The 18,464-nt window shown below is 42.3% G+C and overlaps 2 protein-coding genes across 2 annotated transcripts in view; both read right to left on the bottom strand.

Moving 5' to 3' along the window:
- Nucleotides 1-10,361, bottom strand: part of PLEKHS1 (pleckstrin homology domain containing S1) — a 28,133-nt gene extending 17,772 nt beyond the window's left edge. The window contains exons 1-7 of the mRNA XM_039481498.1: nt 10,282-10,361; nt 7,373-7,418; nt 5,585-5,673; nt 5,377-5,483; nt 3,189-3,323; nt 1,525-1,600; nt 734-844 (exon numbers count right to left, since the gene is read on the bottom strand). Of these exons, the coding sequence (XP_039337432.1) occupies nt 734-844; nt 1,525-1,600; nt 3,189-3,323; nt 5,377-5,483; nt 5,585-5,673; nt 7,373-7,403 (549 nt within the window). The 5' untranslated portion in view covers nt 7,404-7,418; nt 10,282-10,361. The remainder of the gene's footprint in view (nt 1-733; nt 845-1,524; nt 1,601-3,188; nt 3,324-5,376; nt 5,484-5,584; nt 5,674-7,372; nt 7,419-10,281) is intronic.
- Nucleotides 10,362-14,921: 4,560 nt separating this feature from the next.
- Nucleotides 14,922-18,464, bottom strand: part of CASP7 (caspase 7) — a 37,692-nt gene continuing 34,149 nt past the window's right edge. Inside the window, exon 7 of the mRNA XM_039546483.1 lies at nt 14,922-17,326. Within this exon, the coding sequence (XP_039402417.1) occupies nt 17,103-17,326 (224 nt within the window). The 3' untranslated portion in view covers nt 14,922-17,102. The remainder of the gene's footprint in view (nt 17,327-18,464) is intronic.

Genomic DNA, 18,464 nt, shown 5'->3' with positions numbered 1-18,464 from the left:
TGTTACGCTCCCTCCAGACCGTTGTTACACTCCCTGTTTGTGCGGTACTTTGTGACTATACTAAGCACTGCTTTCCCGGCTGCTCTTCATTTACTTTGTCTAGACAAATCTACAGGCACACCAGGAAAGCGGCAGTGCTTTTTTCCTTTCTATTTAAATATTGAGGAGGGAGGGGGATTGACAAAGGACAGTTAGGTGCCCAACTCCCATAGGAAGTCAATGGAAGTCAGACACCTACCTCCCATTTGTGCCTTTGATTGTCTCTTCAGACCTTAAATCCTAATCACCAATCAGGAACTTCACAGGTGGCAGCAGTGGAAGCATCCTGCACTTGGCTTTGGTAAGATGTGCCAACCCTGATGTGCAGGGACCTCCTTTAGGGATGGGAGAACCGTTCGGTCTCCAGGCCCATCATCTTTGGCCCATTTGCTGAAATGGCCAGTGAGGTTTCCAGCTGAGGCCATCTCCATCCAAAACCTCCACCTTTCTTAAATGCAGATAGGCCAGGAAACAAACCTGACAGAATGAGCCTTTTACAGGAATTCTCTCACGTTCGAGCCTCAACATCTACTTTCCAATCCCAAGAGAAAGCAAAATGTTCCTGTCACTCCAGTGGCCTGACTGCATGCTGCCCCAAGCTCAGGAGAACTTTCTTTTCATGGAGAGGTTCAATTATACAAATCAAGTACCACATGTAGCCCTAGTAGCAGGATCATTAGCAACAGCCCCTTACTTCATCGCAGTCACTCGGAATCTCCTCATGGGTGCTCATAACTGTTTCATCGAAGGCTGGTGGTGAAGAGAGGGACCGACCTTTGCTTCTCTGAGCCTCAGGATTCTGGTTCTAGGAATTCAGTGACAGCAGTATGAGGACAGATGGATCCTTGGACAAAAGTCTGCTCTTAGAAGCCAATGTGGTTCCCAATGATGCAGAGTTTTGGCTCCAAGGCTCAAGAAATGAGAATTAGGGATACATTGTCATTCTGAGAGATGATGGGTGAAATTCACCCCTGCACGAGGCCCATGTACTCTTTGAGTCCTGTAAAAACAGCAAAGAATCCTTATAGACTAACAGACATTTTGGAGCATGAGCTTTCGTGGGTGAATACCCACTTCGTCAGATGACTTGCATCTATAAGGTGCCACAGGATTCTTTGCTGCTTTTACAGATCCAGACTAACACGGCTACCCCTCTGATCTTTAAGTCCTGTGCACTTTACTTCTAGAAGTACATCTTTCCTAACAAACAAGAGAGTCTTTAGCGTTTAAGTGGGTCTTAAGTGGTGAGCAGGCATTGTGCGGGTCCTCTGCACAGGGGTAGATTTCACTGTAAAGGAATCTCTTGTTCATTAGGAAACCGATGTTACAGGGAAAGTGCACTTAACATACTTAGAGTCTATACCAGCAAATATCAGTGTATAGATTCCCTTCCTTCATGAGTTACTAATGAAATTACAAACTGCTCTCTTTAAAGAGGCTGATTTGTGCATTTAACAGCTGACTTTTTTTGTACTATAATGTCACCTGAGCAGAGCATCCATCTTCTTTTGCCTTCATGCGGGCTGAAGATAGGGAAGTGAACCAGTCCTCAACTTGTTCCCTGTGGGTTGGAATGATGAAATGAAAAGTCCTTTATTATTATGCACAAGAAAAAATAAATGGTGCATTGGTGTCTTCCTAATGGCCTAAACCTACATCCACTGATGTCAATAGGAGTCTTTCCATTGACTACGGTGGGCCTTGGATCAGGCCCCAAAAAGGCCAAGCAGGGAAAAGCTGCCTCTTCCTTACAATGCTAGAGCTCTGCCTTAGGGGAGTTTACTCTGCTGTAGTGTGGTGGCCTTAGGGAATTGTAGGAGTGTGGCCAGCAGATCCAAAAACTATGCAGACCCACTGGCCAAAACGTCCCCTGATAGATTGGTGCTGTGAGGAGGCTTCTGTTTCTGTAGGCTGCCCATTCAAAACCAAGTTTGGGCTATGCATAGGAGCATACGACTACAGCCCATTACACAAAGCATTGGCTAATAAAGGCCAGTGAGATTACACAGTGGAAAGATGGTCTCTAAAAGCTCACTTCTGCCATGTGTGGAGAATGCCTGTGAGGTGCTTCTCAGGCTTCACTCCATGTGGTTCACAGGAATGCACAGCATCCTGCAAGACTGTAGCCTAGAAGATGGCCTGTGACCTTCAGAAATACGATTAAACAGGAGACAGAGAAAAGACTAACGGATGGTCACATTGTAAGACAACTAAGAAAGAGACGCTGCCTTTTGTTCACAAGTAGGACTAATTTGATGGGCTCTGGAACTTTTCCCACTAGATGACTTAAGGGAACAATGCACCGCATGAATGCATGCTTGAATGATAACTAGGTATTTGATGTTTTTTTCTCTTTGGGCTCAGGCATGTTCTTCCTGCTTCGGTTAGGAGTACCGGGTACCATCCTGCAGTACTTACTTTTATGAAAAACACTCTCATTGACACAGCTGCAGGAGGGGAAGAAAAGGGAGAAAAACTGGGGCAAAGCAGCTGGGAGCCCCTCCACAAAGCATGCTCCCTCCTGACCAAATTTCTATTGGCTGTTGAAGCAGCATTAATTCCTGTTCTTTAAGAACATAAGAATGGACATATGGGGTCAGACCAAAGGTCCATCTAGCCCAGTATCCTGTCTTCCAACAGTGGCCAGTGCCAGTTATCCCAGAGGGAATGAACAGAACAGATAATCAAGTGACCCATCCCCTGTTGCCCATTCCCAGCTTCTGGCAAACAGGCTAGGGACACCATCCTTGCCCATCCTGGCTAATAGCCATTGATGGACCTATCCTCCACGAATTTATCTAGTTCTTTTTTGAACCCTGTTATAGTCTAGGCCTTCACAACATCCTCTGGCAAAGAATTCCACAGTTTCTTTCTCTGTTTTCCACCTGTGGAGTGGGAGTAGGTTCTAGGTGCAGCGGGGACATGTACGGGAGCCAGGCAGCTAGGGGTCAACCCCTGAATAATTCCCCTATGTCTATTCTCCCTCTGGACTGTAGGGGATGATCCTGCCCTATTTCCCTCAGGGCAGGCTCATCCCCTACAGTTGATTCCCCATGAGCAGCGCTAAGAATTTCTTTCCCCATGGATCCCAAGAGCCACTTGTTTTGGTGGCTATGCCCTCTGCCATCTCCCCTCCTTGCCATGAGTACCTGTCCTTCCCAATGAGGTAGTAATCTCTGCTCTCTGTGTTGATGGATAGCACTGCCTCAGGATGGCATTTGAACATCTTCCTTACTGCTGTCATCTTCTCATAATTACTTATGCCAATCTCAATATTTGAAATCCTGTTGGACATGCATATGAAACATTTACTTATATAAGGCTTATCCCATACATTGATGCACACTGTGAAATGCTTATCCATAAAAGCCATGAGGATCAAGGACTTGCTAGATCATTTCTGTGCTATTGCTTAAATAACTCTTCCTCTGAGATTAATTAATCACGTTTACTACGGTGGGACCTCAGGGCCAGCCAAGAATGGGGCCCCATTGTGGTAGGCACTGTTGTAATGATTACAGCATTTTTTGAAACACACCCAATATTAATAGTAGAGCTGGTTGAGAAATGTAAGGCCTTTCCACGGAAAGGTTACACAAAAGTCAATAAATACATAAAATAAAAATGTGCTGGGTTTTCAATGGAAATGCTCCCAAAATGTTTGTTTTTTGAAAATGGAAAAAATTCTGGTTTTGGAACCTGAAACTACTTCTTCCTTCCTTCCTTCCCTTTTTTTTAAAAATCAGAAAATTTTAAAAGAAACAAAAAATATTTATCAACTGGAGGGGAAAAAGGCTATTTTTATATTCTTAAAAGGAAAAAACCCCCACAGCTTTCTGGGTGGCATTAGACTTTTACAGAATTAAAAATGACACTTTTGATTCAGCCAGCTGGAAAGTTTTCAGTCATAAAGAATTCCTTAAAGAGAACTGCACTGTTTGCTTTCTGATAATGGAAGAAGCACAACAGAAACATGAGGACTGTGGGGGAGAAAGGCCCATCCAAAGTTCTTTGAAGCCAATGTAAAGACTCTTGTGCACTTCAGTGGGCTTTGGTTCAGGCTCAAGGTGCAAAAAACATTGGACAACCTTTATTGTTTCTGGGCCCCATCGTGCATTTCTTATATATCCCAAACACCCAGGGCTAGAGTGTGATTGGTTCTTGTACATGTAGCCAAGGTGTTGTATCAACCAGGCAAGGTACTAACAAACTTCAACAGGACTTTATTTTTAAAGTGGAAACCTCTTTACCAAGCTGCTGCTGCACCTTTGGTAACTCTCACTCTGCCTCCTTAACTCCTCCCCAGTCCTTCCTGTTTCCTGTCCTTTCAGACTCCCAACAGCCAGTGCTCCCAGTTCTAATAATCAGAAGCAACATCTAAACACTGCACAAGGGCTGGGGCAAGTGCCCAATGAACCTCCCAACCTTTGCCATAGCCTGCCCAAAGAACTGTGCCCAGTGCTGTGCAGTGACTAATCTCTTTGTGAAGTGCCATGATCGCATGCTATCCCAGTGTGGGTGGGAAGAGGTAACAATTGGAGATATACCAATCTCCTAGAACTGGAAGGGACCTTGAAAGGTCATCAAGTCCAGCCCCCTGCCTTCACTAGCAGGACCAATTTTTGCCCTAGATCCCTAAGTAGCCCTCTCAAGGATTGAATTCACAACCCTGGGTTTAGCAGGCCAATGCTCAAACCACTGAGCTATCCTTCCCCCCCATAGGCAGGGCAGCTGGTGCCATCCCCCATATAATCCCTCCCTGAGATCCCCACAAGGGGCTACTGCCTGATTGACAAAATTAGGCCCTGCTAGGACTATGTAGGTATCTGGAGTGCACAAGGAGTGTGGGATCAGGGCTACAGTGTGTATCCAGCTGAAATGCACCAGCCTCGGACCAGTTTCTGAAAGCCCTCCTAAACCTGAAGAGAGCCTTCTGTGTAAAGTCCCAATGTGGAGAAAGGTGCTCATCAACATCAGTGTGGCAGAATCCCTTTGCGTGTAGGAGTACTTGGTGTTGTCCTTGGAGAAGATAAGGGACCTATGACTGTAGGTAATAGAAGCCTTTGTTTTAGCAACATGTGCAGCTGATACAATACCTGGATCCTTTTCACAGTCATAGCTTGGGTTTTGTATATATAAATCCTATTAAGTCTATCAAATAATACAACACTCTCAAACCCATCCAAAGCCTACTGAAGTCAGTGGGAGTTTTTCCTATTGACTTGCAAGGACTATAGAGCAGACCCTAAATCAGCAGCAAAAGGTTAAATCTGTGATCTCATTTCTGACTGCTGAAGTGTGATTTAAAAGAAAAAGTGATGAACTTCAGATACCTACTGGTCAATTGCAATGAAACCCTTTATCTGTTGGCCTTTAAGGTACTTCAAGGTGTAGCATCTCTGGCTAGACTTGCACAAGGTGAAACATCGCTTTTTCCAAGAACTCTGCAGAAAGGAAAGTTTGCCTTGATAAACCTCAAAACAGCAGAAATAACAGAGGTTTGTTAAGGGATTGCTGGAGGATGACTGATCGGGGTTTACTGTACCTGTGTAGTGAAAAGCTGAGGCGGTGGGGATTTGATAAAGTCACCGTGCTTGCAGACTTCATCATCCTGAAAAAATGTGCCTTGATTTCCTACCAGACAAAGAGAAATGAATGGCACCATCACTCAATTTGTTGTTAGCTAATCTCCTACATGGGCCTGCTAGCAAAGTGTTGCTGAGCACTGGGCTTCTGTGCTTATGAGGCCATGAAACCTGTTCAGTGAGAAGACAAGCACAAATAACAGCTATAAAATGCAGGGTCCGACCACATTCCCATTTCTGTTGATTTTATTGCTGCCGACTGCCCCAAAATTGTAAACACAGAGTAGTGATTACAGACAATGTATTGCACTGAGGAGGTGCAAGGGTCTGTGTTAGGTCTGGTCTAATTTAATTTCTTCATCAGTGATTTGAAAGAGGGAGTAAATAGCACACTAATGAAATTTGCAGATGGCATTCAATTTGGAAGAGTTACAAACACCAGAGAGGACAGAACATACTTTGGTGCAAGGCAGGATCTGACAAGAGGAGCAACATGGACAGAAAGTAAAATGGGGAAAACGCAGGCTAATGCCTCTGGGGCAAAACAAATCCAAATGCATAGACTCATGACCCAGCATGCCGTGGCAAGCTAGCTCAGTTTGGGATCACTGGGTGGAATTGACTAATCAAAAGCTAACTCCCTTCTATTTAATGTGCTTTGCAATTCCTCAGAATGGCCTGTAGATGAGCAAGTTCTAGTCTTAACTCTTTCTAACCTGGAAGCCAGTCTGTAAGATGTAGATTTATTTTTAAGGTGCCCAAGGACTACGTGGAGGCAGCTGGAGAGCCTATAAAGGCCATGCCTTCACCCAGAGCAAACCCCATCTTGGACCTATCTAAATATACATATATATATACACACACACACACACACACTGAAGTCAATGGGCATTTTGCCAATGGGAGTTTTGCCTTAAGAAAAGCCATGAATGTCTTGGGACTACTGAACATGTCTCCTTCTTGTTTGGTTTAGTTCCTTTACACTAGTGGTCCCCAAACTGGGGGGCATGGAGGAATGTTTGGGGGGATCTAGGCCAGTTCCAGGAGGGTGAGGAGGGAGTGCCCCCCAGCCGTGCTCTGCCCCAGCTCTGCTCTGGCCCCACCCCCAGCCATGGTCCTAGCTCCCAGCCCTGCTCCCGCACCTGGCTGCTGGCCCTGACCATGGCCCGGCAGTGGCTCCGCACCCGGCCCTTGGCCCAGCCGTGGCTTCAGCCCCAGCCTTGGTCCCTGGCCCCCAACCACGGCTGCAGCTCGGCCCCCAGCCCTGACCATAGCCCCAGCTAGCGACTGCAGTTCTCGGAGGGGGGGAGCGAGTGAGGTGGGCGCAGACAGAGGTAAGGGGGTACAACAAAAAAAGTTTGGGGACCACTGCTTTACACTGGATCCATCTCAAACTCAGTCCAAACCAAGTCTGACAGGGATGGGGAAAGATGCTGTTTTTAGGGGAGAAGGCTGCATCGGGGCATGTGGTTACTGGGAGAAGCCACGGCGGGGAGGGGGGTAGAATTATGGCATTAACATGTGGTATATTCTAATTTAATTTAACCTCTCACATTTTTGTATGCTGCATTCCTTTCCCGTGTGTTCTATGTTGTCCACTGAAATATCTTTAGGAACGAGACTTGCCTCATTCCATTTCTGTGAGATGTCTAGCACCTCATTGGTGGAGATGTTACATAAGTGTAATAATTTGAAAGCTGGAGCAAATAATTTTCATTTGACAAATCTCAGTAGATTATAATTCGTACCTGTGGAATTTTTTGTAGATTTGAAAGCCATTCCGATTGCTTCAACCTGGAAAATCAAAACAAGCAGAGATTTAGGGCTAGATTCTTTCACCTTGATGCGAGCCGAGCAGTGCCTTTGTTGGCAAGGATCCCCACTGGCAGAATCTAGCACTTAATAAAGAAAACACTTCACAAACTTTCCCGAAAATGATCACAAGTATCTTTTTATATAGACCAACGGGATTCGCCTGCCCAAAGAGCTTAACTTTCTGTCCCTTTCACAAATAAACAGCAACTGTAACCATGAAACAACGTTTATTATGAGTATTTGCTTCTGGCAGTGTCCAGTGTGATTGGCACTGAAAAACAGAATGATTTTCAATGGGAATTAGGAAGATCTGGGCCCATGACACACAACAAAGGTAGGCAGGTATTTTATAGACTGGGTATTTGAAGGAGAACATCTGTTCTCAGTTATCTTGGTATAGATTCAGAGTAACTCCTTTTCACTGGAATTACTCCACATTTTCATTGGTGTAATTGAGACTGCTAAGAGAAGCTAAGTGATCCGCCCAATGTTATATAACCAGTGAGTAACAGTGATGGAAAGAGAAGGTGTCTAATAGTAGGGTAGAATTTTGCAGAGGTGCTTTGATGTGTATTTCTAACAGCATTTAAAAAATAAGTTTTTAGTAGGACCAGACCTACATCAGAATCCTAATGTGGAGCTGAACCTGGAAGAAGTTTGGTGGTAGGAAGTGATTTTAGATGAATACTCCATTTGCTGTATTTTTGTTGTTGCTTTAGGTATCTTACTTTCAACACTTTTACTGCACTAAGAACTCCGTTTCTGCATCATCACAATCTTGTCTTCCAGCTATACTTTGCCTTCCTATTTCTTTGAAGTTTGGGCTGAGAGCAATGAATTTGTGCCAACTGGTTACTTTGTTGTGTGTATGTCACCATCCTCCATGTGCTGGATGCCTTTGCATATGTTACAATTAATCATAGAATATCAGGGTTGGAAGGGACCTCAGGAGGTCATCTAGTCCAACCCCCTGCTCAAAGCAGGACCAATCCCCAACTAAATCATCCCAGCCAGGGCTTTGTCAAGCCTGACCTTAAAAACCTCTAAGGAAGGAGATTCCACCGCCTTCTTAGGTAACCCATTACAGTGCTTCACCACCCTCCTAGTGAAAATTTTTTTCCTAATATCCAACCTAAACCTCCCCCACTGCAACGTGAGACCAAGTTACTCCTTGTTCTGTCATCTGGTACCACTGAGAACAGTCTAGATCCATCCTCTTTGGAACCCCCTTTCAGGTAGTTGAAAGCAGCTATCAAATCCCCCCTCATTCTTCTCTCCTGAAGACTAAACAATCCCAGTTTCCTCAGCCTCTCCTCATAAGTCATGTGCTCCAGCCCCCTAATCATTTTTGTTGCCCTCCGCTGGACTCTTTCCAATTTTTCCACTTCCTTCTTGTAGTGTGCGGCCTAAAACTGGACACAGTACTCCAGATAAGATCTCACCAATGTCGAATAGAAGGGAATGATCACGTCCCTCGATCTGCTGGTAATTCCCCTACTTATACAGCCCAAAATGCTGTTTGCCTTCTTGGCAACAAGGGCACACTGTTGACTCATATCCAGCTTCTCATCCACTGTAACCCCTAGGTCCTTTTCTGCAGAACTGCTGCCTAGCCGCTCAGTCCCTAGTCTGTAGTACTGCATGGGAGTGCAAGTACTTCCACATTTATTGAAAAATAAATCTGGTCTCTTTCATTTGTTTACCTTTTGTATCTCAGTTAGATACCGCTCTGTTCTTTCACTTGGGAAGCAGTTATTAGTAAATTCAGATCTGCTTCTCATAACAACTTTGATTTGACCTGGCTATCAGTTATAGCACCAATAACTAATTAATCTGCCACATGCAGTTGCAATCCCTCCCTTTGCCAGGAAAATCAGAAAATGTTGCAATTTCCCCCTCTAATGCTCAGCCAGATTCCCTTCCAGACTGAGGGATTCGGGGGGGCTTCTTTTGCTCCAATTTTATCAGACGCTATGTGTGACAGAGACACGGGTGTTAAGAGATTGTTCTTTATTTTCTGGCCTCAGTCTCCTGCCATTAACTTTTTGGGTGACCCCAACCATTCCCTTATCCCAGGATAGAGATCGAAGCAGTTGACTGAGGTGGCTACTGTTTCAGATGGGCAGACAACCCACTGCAAACCTAGTGTCATTACAGACCTCGATAGAGAATTTGTACTTTTTTTCTTTTCTTTTTGGAAATGCATGTGTTTTTGCCTTGTGAGAGGGGGCTTAAATGCTATGGCAGAATATCTGTACGATTTTCATCCATTGCCCTTTAAAACTACAAATACAAAATGTTGGAGCATTGGGGGGAAAAAAAGAATGTATAGCCACTTGCATTCTATCTCTTAGTTTTAATATTACTCTGACACCCCTTTTGTTTCAATGGACGGCTCAGGAAAGCTCTTTAAAGCCTGATTAATAAAGTCTTCAGAGCTCACAAATGCCAAAACATTCACAAAAGCAACATTCCATCTAAATTTGAGTAAAGGTCAAGATACGTGGGTAGAAAGACAAAAGAAACTAAATTACAAAAGGGCTCTTAGTCATCCACATTATCTCAATTGATATTTTGTAAATCACAGTTTAATCATTGAGTTTAATCATTTTCTTTCAATAGGTGGGGGAGGGGGAGGACCTTTTGAAACAGAGAAGATCTCATTCAGGATAGACAATGGCAATTTCATGATTCTACTTCCTCAGGCTTTTGTATTAAGAGATTTGATTTCTTTCAGCCTTTAAAAATGCAAATTAAGTCCTGCAAATGAATTAAGATGGAGGTTAATCTTAAACTTCAAACATAACACTGTGAAAGACAAACAAGCTGTATCAGTACTTACAGGCAACAGGTGTCTACTGTCTAGATGATCTTAGAAACATGCACCTTTATATGTTCACAGATCCACTGTATCGGTCTCCCAACCACACTGTTCTGTGTTGCTGCCCTGCACTGCTACCACCTACTTATACCAGTCGGCTAAACACAAACAATGTGAAACATGACACACAAGGAAATTCCCAAGCTTCCACTGTATGGCACATTTTACCAGAGTAGGTTAGTTGAATGACAAATTGTTCAAAAAGGGGAAATCCAGGAGATTAATAAACATTGATTAATTAAAAAAAATACATGCTTGATTTAGCCATAAATGTCTCCTAGACAGGAGAAAAACAATGACGATCTTGTTTCAGCTTTCCTGTTGGTCCGTATTTTAGCTTGGCACAAGCCTGACATTATGCTTACTCTATCATTCTTTGTACATGAAATTATTTCACAATCCCGCAAACATTTAGGAGTCTGAAATTATTATTTAGAACTCAATGTACAGCCCCTGAAAGATGGGGCAGCCTTCCCCACACTACCCTGTCAATGCACTTTCAGCCTGGGATGGAGACATTACCTTAGAGATGTCCCATGCCTGTTCATTGGCTTCTTTGCTGAGATATCCAACAGGGGTGCTAGTTGTAATGAGTTTAGTCGCTCTGATACCTGCCCACTTAGAACCAGGTTGTCCAACAACCCATGTTGCATAGGTCACCAAAAGGCCTGTTAAATGGAATATCGCTACCAAAATGCTCTCTGGCTCGTTATGACTCAGCCATCCAGTCAAAGATATTGGGTCAGATTCTTTTCTCCTGATTGGCTACTTTGCACTGTTCAGAGAGTGAAGGAGCTAAAATGTGAACATAGGTGGTCAGCTTAGAATTCCCCTGGTGGGAGACTATTTGTGTTTGTAGAAATCATTCAAAATAGAATATTTGCAGAAATAATTTCAAGTAATACTCCATCTAGACACAGGTCCCTATACTTGGAACAGTTTTTTTCCTATGAGTCAAGAAGCATCTCTCTCTTTCTTCAAATTCCTCAATAAAACCCTTTTCTTTTGGATAACTTTCCAAAGTTGACCTCCTCTCTGGCATTATCTGCACACACTGTAGGTTTGATCTTTGATCTGTATATTGTGTTTGCTGGAATTGGAGTGAAAGATGATTGGGGCTGAGCCTTTCTTTCTTTCTTTCTTTCTTAGCACATACACTTGCTATGCTTGCTAATGCTATGGAGGCGAGAGACACATAAGTACCTGAATATTGCAGAAAGGATAGTAACAAACCTCCCACACAGAGAAGCATACATGCAGCCCCTGAAATATCACAATAAATATACATGAAGGGGTTTTCAGAGGAGTGTAACACAAAGATTTTAATTCAGGAAATTGTCCCATCTCCTGCCCAAATAACTTGTCTCTGGATTTCCTCTCAAACCTGGATTTCCCCTAAAGGAAGATATCAAGTTCTTACAGTAAAATGTCCAGTCCTTCTTTAAAGGGGGTGGGGGAAATAAAGCTATGAATGTGTTTATATTATGGCTTGAAGCAAAGGCATTGACTTCAATGACCTTTGGATCAGGGCCTAAATAAGAAAGGAATTTGGTTACATCATCCTTTCCCAGCTCATACTTGGTTTAGCAGCAAAGCCATCTCACTAATGTTGAGAGTGCCAGGTTAACAGTTTCCCGGAAAACAGAGGAGTGACTCAACCCCTCTCAGAACAGCACAGTAGGTCACTTTCCTCCTTAGCTGGACAGCTGCCATTTCCTCTGCTCACCAGGGATTCCCCAACTGTCCTCACTGGTGTCTAACTTCAGATCACTCTGTTGGCAAAGTATGGCTAGCAGCTTTAGTTACTCTCATATGGAACCAGCTGATGCAGAATCTTCACCCAACCTAACTCCAAACTGGCTTTCCTCACCAGCTCCACATGGGTTGGCCTGAAGACCAACTCCACAGCATGTTGGGGATGCACAAACGGTAGTAAAAAAGGCCTTGTACATCCCTCCTCATCACAAGTTAATTTTACCCCTAGTAACTAATATTGCTTGAAATAAGTTTGCTACTGTTGTTCTCTTATTTAAATATAATTGTCTACCACTCTTAACTGTCCCTGCCAGCAGGTAGGGGATCTTGGGGGACAATTACTGCACTGGTGGGGTGCAAAATAAACTTTATTAAGAAAATGCAAACACAGGGAAAATTCAATAGTGAGGGGTATGGGGCTTGTTAAGGTAGACAATTGGGGAGGGGTTTCTTTTGACTGTATACTTGGTGAACAGTATAGGGGGTTTCAATAGTGGGGTACAATACAGTTGGTAACCAATTAACACTGAAGTATAAATGTAACAGGTAGCTAACAATTTCTGTGTAAAGGGTGTGTCACAGCAGCATATAACCAACTAACAGTTATGGATAAAATATGTTAAATAGGAAACAATTCTAGGTAAAAATGTGTCACAGTGGTGTAAATGTAGAATGTGAGGTGTATCAGAGGGAAAAGAGTAACCAATGGGGTTTTATGCTAGACTTTAGCAATACAATTTAGGTTTGGCAGCAGTAGGAGCAGGGTGAACACGTGAGGGAAGGAATTAAAAGAGAGCTGCGGAGGGAGATTTAAACTCAGGGAGACACAGAGAACAAGCAGGCTAGGGAGACACAGAGAACAAACAGACTGTAAGTGACTGGGGAAGCCCGGGGCGGGTGGGGGCTGACAGCGGGAAGACAGACTTAATCACAATTATACAGAACACAGCAAAATCTTATCTATGATCTAACTTAACCAAGACTACACAAATTAGCAAGTAACAAAACACGATGCAACAATTCTCTAAGCCTAACTTACAGAGTACAATGCTAAACCTAACTTAACCACAGCTATGCAAAATGAAATTACAACTTATCTAGACTAAAGGCTAAACCTAACGTAATGGGTGCACCTTATACTAGGGTGCACCCATTCCAGAGGGCAGAGTGGTGTGTGCCCAGTGGTGGCTGCAGCAGTGGGGCGGCTGCAAGCAGGCTTATTTCTAGCAGCAAAGGTGCTGCGGAGCTAGAAGCAGATTACAGATACAGACCAAGGAGTTAGCTTGGGTCTGTCTGCTGGGGAAACAAGGCCAGCAGCTAAAATAATAAAATAAAAGTATAGAAAGTTTCACAGAGGGATTCTTACCAGTCCCCAAGGCAGTAGCAAAGGCAGAAGCAGGAACAGCAGCAGCAGCAGAGGACACAGAGAGGACTCAATTCGCTTACAATAATCAGGAGATCTCCAGGCAAAATTAGTTGTTCGTGGGAGGGGAGTTTAAAAACGGGGGTACGCTCAAAAATAAACGAGAGCGGAGAAAGGACCCCCCAGAACCCCTGGCTGATCAGACCAGGCAGCAATGCAGGAACCTTTCTGAGGTCTGATCAGAAAATGTCTGGTTATAAAGGCAAACTTAGGCAGTTTCCCGCCAGTAATCCTGATTGGTTCCCCTTGTTAGAGGGAGGAGAGAAGGCAGGGAAAAACTGCAGGTAGGCACGGGACATGCCTGGGCAAGTTCTGAGCTCACAGGTATGACTCATATGCTCAGCTATGTGGCCACTTTAGGTCTTGCAGCTCTGGACATTGCCTACCCTACACAAAGCCCAGGTTTAACAAGGTGATAACAGGACTAACCCTTTGAACAGGGCAGTGGTCCCACTTAGCACGCAGCACAAGTGGCCATCCCTTTGAGAAGGGCAGTGGCCCTGGTAAACAACTTAACAGCCAGGGAGGGGCGGCCACAGGAGGAGAACAAAAACAAAATGGAGTAAGGGGACAGCTGTAAGAAACAAAATGGAATAGGGGGATAGCTGTAACAGACATTAACCAAGAGCACGACTGGAGCAGAAGAGAGAACTGCTGCTTAAAAGGATGTTAAGTAAAATTATTATAATTCTCAGCATCATTTTAAAAGCTTTAAATCCTCAAAGCTAGCCGTGTTTCTTGGTGCCTTTTTGTAGTTCTCAAGGGCATATGCAGAAGAAATCCTTGTTCAGCAGAGTTGCTTGTAGAGGTTTCACAGCATTTTGAGGCTCTGCACCCATAGTTTATCCAATTCAGGAGCCTTTGAGACAGCAGAACATTTTTAGGGGAACTTCACTCTATAGGCAGGTGAAATCTCAGTAAACCAGCTATTAACAGGCCATGAAGAGCGTGAAAAACTGGAAAAATAAATACTGAAAATGCTGAGAGGAGGATGCGTTTCTCTTGATCAAAGAGAGGCAAGTCCCTAGTGTCAGGAAGCTAGGTAATGGGATTTAAATAGAAATGCTTGCCAACTAGTTCCACAAAATGATTAATTCAACTTTTAGCTGGATTAATCACCAGGTCATCAAACTGGTTTGTCTGCTGAGTAAAGGCCAGATCTTCAGTTGGTATAAATGAGCATAATTCCATAGAAGTAACTTGAGCTATGCTGTTTTATTCCAACTGAGGATCTGGCCCACGAAATCAAAACCACAGAGAGCAGCCAACTCTTCCAAAATACTTCCATGGCATGGCTGAAAAGCTCATGTAGGCAAGGGCACAAAGGACCCATCATCTCTTCTAAAGAGCTTTTGGATGCATTTAGGCTGCATTCTGCATTACCAACTGAAATGACACTCAAGTAGACGTTTGCAGGAAATTTAAATTCTTTATTGATCAAGTTTTCCATAAAATATTTATGAAATTCACAGACATGTAAATTTGATTTACGAAAAAGTGCCTCATTTTGTCACAACAGTAAGAAAATATATTTAAAACTTACAAATTTGGTAATTTGGCACTAATATGTATATTTTCAGAAGTTTTCAAGGAACCCTTCTGTACATTTTGATTAGGAAAAGAAAAAATACTTCACCCATTACCAGTTAATTGAACAACTGGTTAGCCTCATATTTTTGGGATAGCTACTGAATATTCATGAGAGATCATATTAAAGAGGAACTCAAGCATTTGCTAGCTCAGATCCAAAGGAAAAAAAGAAAAACAGCACAGTAGTTAAAGGCTGTTCTGCTACCCGATTAATGTTTATCTTGCTATGCAGTACTTTCAGTGTATGTATAATGGAACAAACAAACTCAACCTAAATAATCACACTTATTACTGAAGAATGTCATTGTTTCTATTCAACAATAAAATTATATGTTTTAAAATAAAACCTACTACTTGATTCTTTGTTGATTTTTAAAACTATTTCTGAACAAGACACTTTCTAATCTGAATAACGTGCAAGCAAAAATCAGTAATTTCACTGTTTCAGGTTGCTTTTACATTTTATATGTAGTTTGCAAAGTAAAAATCTACTTGTGTGATAAGAAAATTGGATGAAAATCTTTGCCACATTAACATGACATTTCTATTGAGCAAACTCTCTATAGATGTTCTCTTTATTTACCTGCCTTGTTTTTGACTTATAACTAAGTAAATTTTAGAGCACTGTAAACCAAGGATATCCGTCACTGTTCTTTATTTTTCTTAGAGAAAGAGGTTTATGTATGAGATCAGAAACCCACCCCAACTATGGGTTAGATTTTTAAGGACACAAACCATAATAAGAAGTGATGTATAATGGTGCTGCCCTAGGAAGATTTCTGGGAAGGAACTGTTGCTCCAGGAGAAGTAATTTAAGGGAAGATTCCCAGAATTAATTTTGCTAGTATTTAATGTAGAAGTTTTACATACTGCTTTCTGGAATTGTTTAACTTCTCTAGACTGACGAAACAATTTTTTTGGTATAACTGTTGAGTTACAATGCATCTTTGCTATCCAGTTATTTAGCACTGAACAGAATGCAAGAAAGGTAATGCCAAGTCAAGAGAAATAACTATTACTCAGCAAGAATCTGAATGTCGATACACTGCAGTTTTTCCATCTTGGAAAAAAAAGATATATCTCAAGCACTTCCTAAGTTTTACAAAAACACTTTTTTTTAAAAAGGAGGTAGAATTGGAAGATGTGCAAAAAGACACTTTTATATACAATCACCAGATTTCTAATGGAAGCAAGCTAGAAAGGGACACTGCCAACTTATTTAGATCCAACTCAGACTAATTTTGAGCTGCTAGAGGGAACTGTTCTCTGGATTTTAAATATCAATGTCTGTAAATGCACTATTTAATTAATGAGAAATTAAGCAGCAAAAATAAATAATCATCTACAAAATCTGCATTAGTCACACCCCAATGCAAGCTGTACTCTCCCTATGCTGCCTTCTAACCGCTAACTATTGGTTCCTAGAACTATGTATAAATTGTACAGCTCTTCTTAAACATGAAGAAGTAAGTAGAAAGGCTTCCACCATTTTAGTGATGCAGTACTAGAAACAATGTAAAGTAAAAAATATCAGCAATCAAACGGAAGGAACAAAATTAGACAGAAAAAAAGATTTGTTTTCCAAAACTTCTGAGACAGGGGAAAAAAAAAATCAAACTATAGAAAATGAAACAAAAAATTGAAAAAAGTTACCAGAGAAGAGTCAACAGCATCCAGTTGAGTGTACAGAGCAAGTAATATGGAGGACAATTTCCAGTCTCTCTCTGTTGCTAAGTATGGGGGAATGAGATCCTCAGCTAGTGTAATCAGTATAGCTATATATACAAAAATGGAGTTATGGACTTTACATCAGCTGAGGGTCTGGTCCAGAGTTGCTTTCTCATCCTATAAAGCCTTGATTAGGGCTCAGCAATCGGATACATCACCTTTTCCAAATATAAGAAGCCAGTACAAATCTGTATCTGCTATTACATGAGATATGCACCGAGTGTACAATCAAATCTCCTTGGGGAAAAAAAAAGTGTGCCCTAACATCAACCTTTTGAATATGCTTTCAGAAGTAAAGTTCTTTAGTGAGCATGGAGACCACACAGGGTATCTGCTTCTTTTCGCTGTAGCGTGGGTCATCCGATTGTGATTCATAGTTTGTGGCCACCATGTAGTTGACCCTGGTGAGGATCTGCATTATCTCAAGTTGTTTCCCATGATCATTTAGTATGGAGCACAAAGACTGCACAAACCATGAGCCTCTTCCTGGGTTCCTCCAGGAAAAATAACCTACAAGGAGAAAGAGATAAGAAAGCCCATGGATTATCTTTCCTCCCTTATTGGCATATAGAGGGGAATGGGACTCTGTGTTCAAAAGAGAATTAGATGAGTTCATGGAGGATAGGTCCATCAATGGCTATTAGCCAAGATGATTAGAGATGCAACCTAATGCTCTGGCTGTCCCTAAACCTCAGACTGGCAGAAGCTGGGACTGGACAGAGGATGGATCACTTGATAAACAGCCACTGTTGGAAGACAGGATACTGGGCTAGATGGACCACTGATCAGACCCACTATGGCCATTTTTATGTTTTTATGTTATGACTCACTTTTGAAGCAATTTAGAAAAGAAGCTAATAATTCTTAGCCCTTATACAGCACATTCTATATCATCAAGGTAGTGTCTATAATCAATTAAGCCTCACAATACCCATAGGAGGTATCACGATTACAACTTCACCAATGGGGAAATTGATTTAAGGGGTGAAATTCTGTGCTGTGCATCTGAGGATATGCTGTGTACTGCAGCCTTACCAGTGCATGCCCACTATGCCAGGACTTGCAAAGGGTCCTCAGAACACAGCTTTTCAGCTGTCGTCCAGACTACTAGTGCCAGAGAATTTCCCCCTGACTGCATCTGGAGCTTTCAGTGCCCCCTTTATGATACTCCAGTCCTCTGATCCAGTGTAAACGGGGCAGTTTATGACCTGAGGAGTTTATGATTTGCCCAATGTTGCACAGTGTCATCAACAAAGCTTGGTCTAGAATTCAGGAGTTACTGATTCTGATGCCCATGTTCAGTCCACTGTACTTCAGCATGTATTTTAAGGCAACTTATTTCTGTTCCTTTAAAGAAGTTTTCATTGCCAGAACTTCATTTTCAACTTTGTATTCTTTTCTGTGTACTTTATATTTAACTCCTACCACCACCAAACATCATAGTTTGTACTCCCAGCGCACTACAGATCTACAGAATATTTTTTCTTTAATAACACTTTTTGTTAAAAAAGAAAAGTAGAACAACAGAGGTAAGTGAAGTACTGAGAGGCAAAGAAAGCTAGTCTGGCACTTCTATTTATTATCCTTTCCACAATAAAATGGATAAAATGTCACTCAGTAAAATTACAAGAAAATACACTTAAAACCG

Source organism: Mauremys reevesii, linkage group 7 (genome assembly GCF_016161935.1).
Source record: "Mauremys reevesii isolate NIE-2019 linkage group 7, ASM1616193v1, whole genome shotgun sequence".
NCBI classification, from domain to species: Eukaryota; Metazoa; Chordata; order Testudines; family Geoemydidae; genus Mauremys; species Mauremys reevesii.
This window is presented reverse-complemented; position numbering and strand designations above follow the sequence as displayed.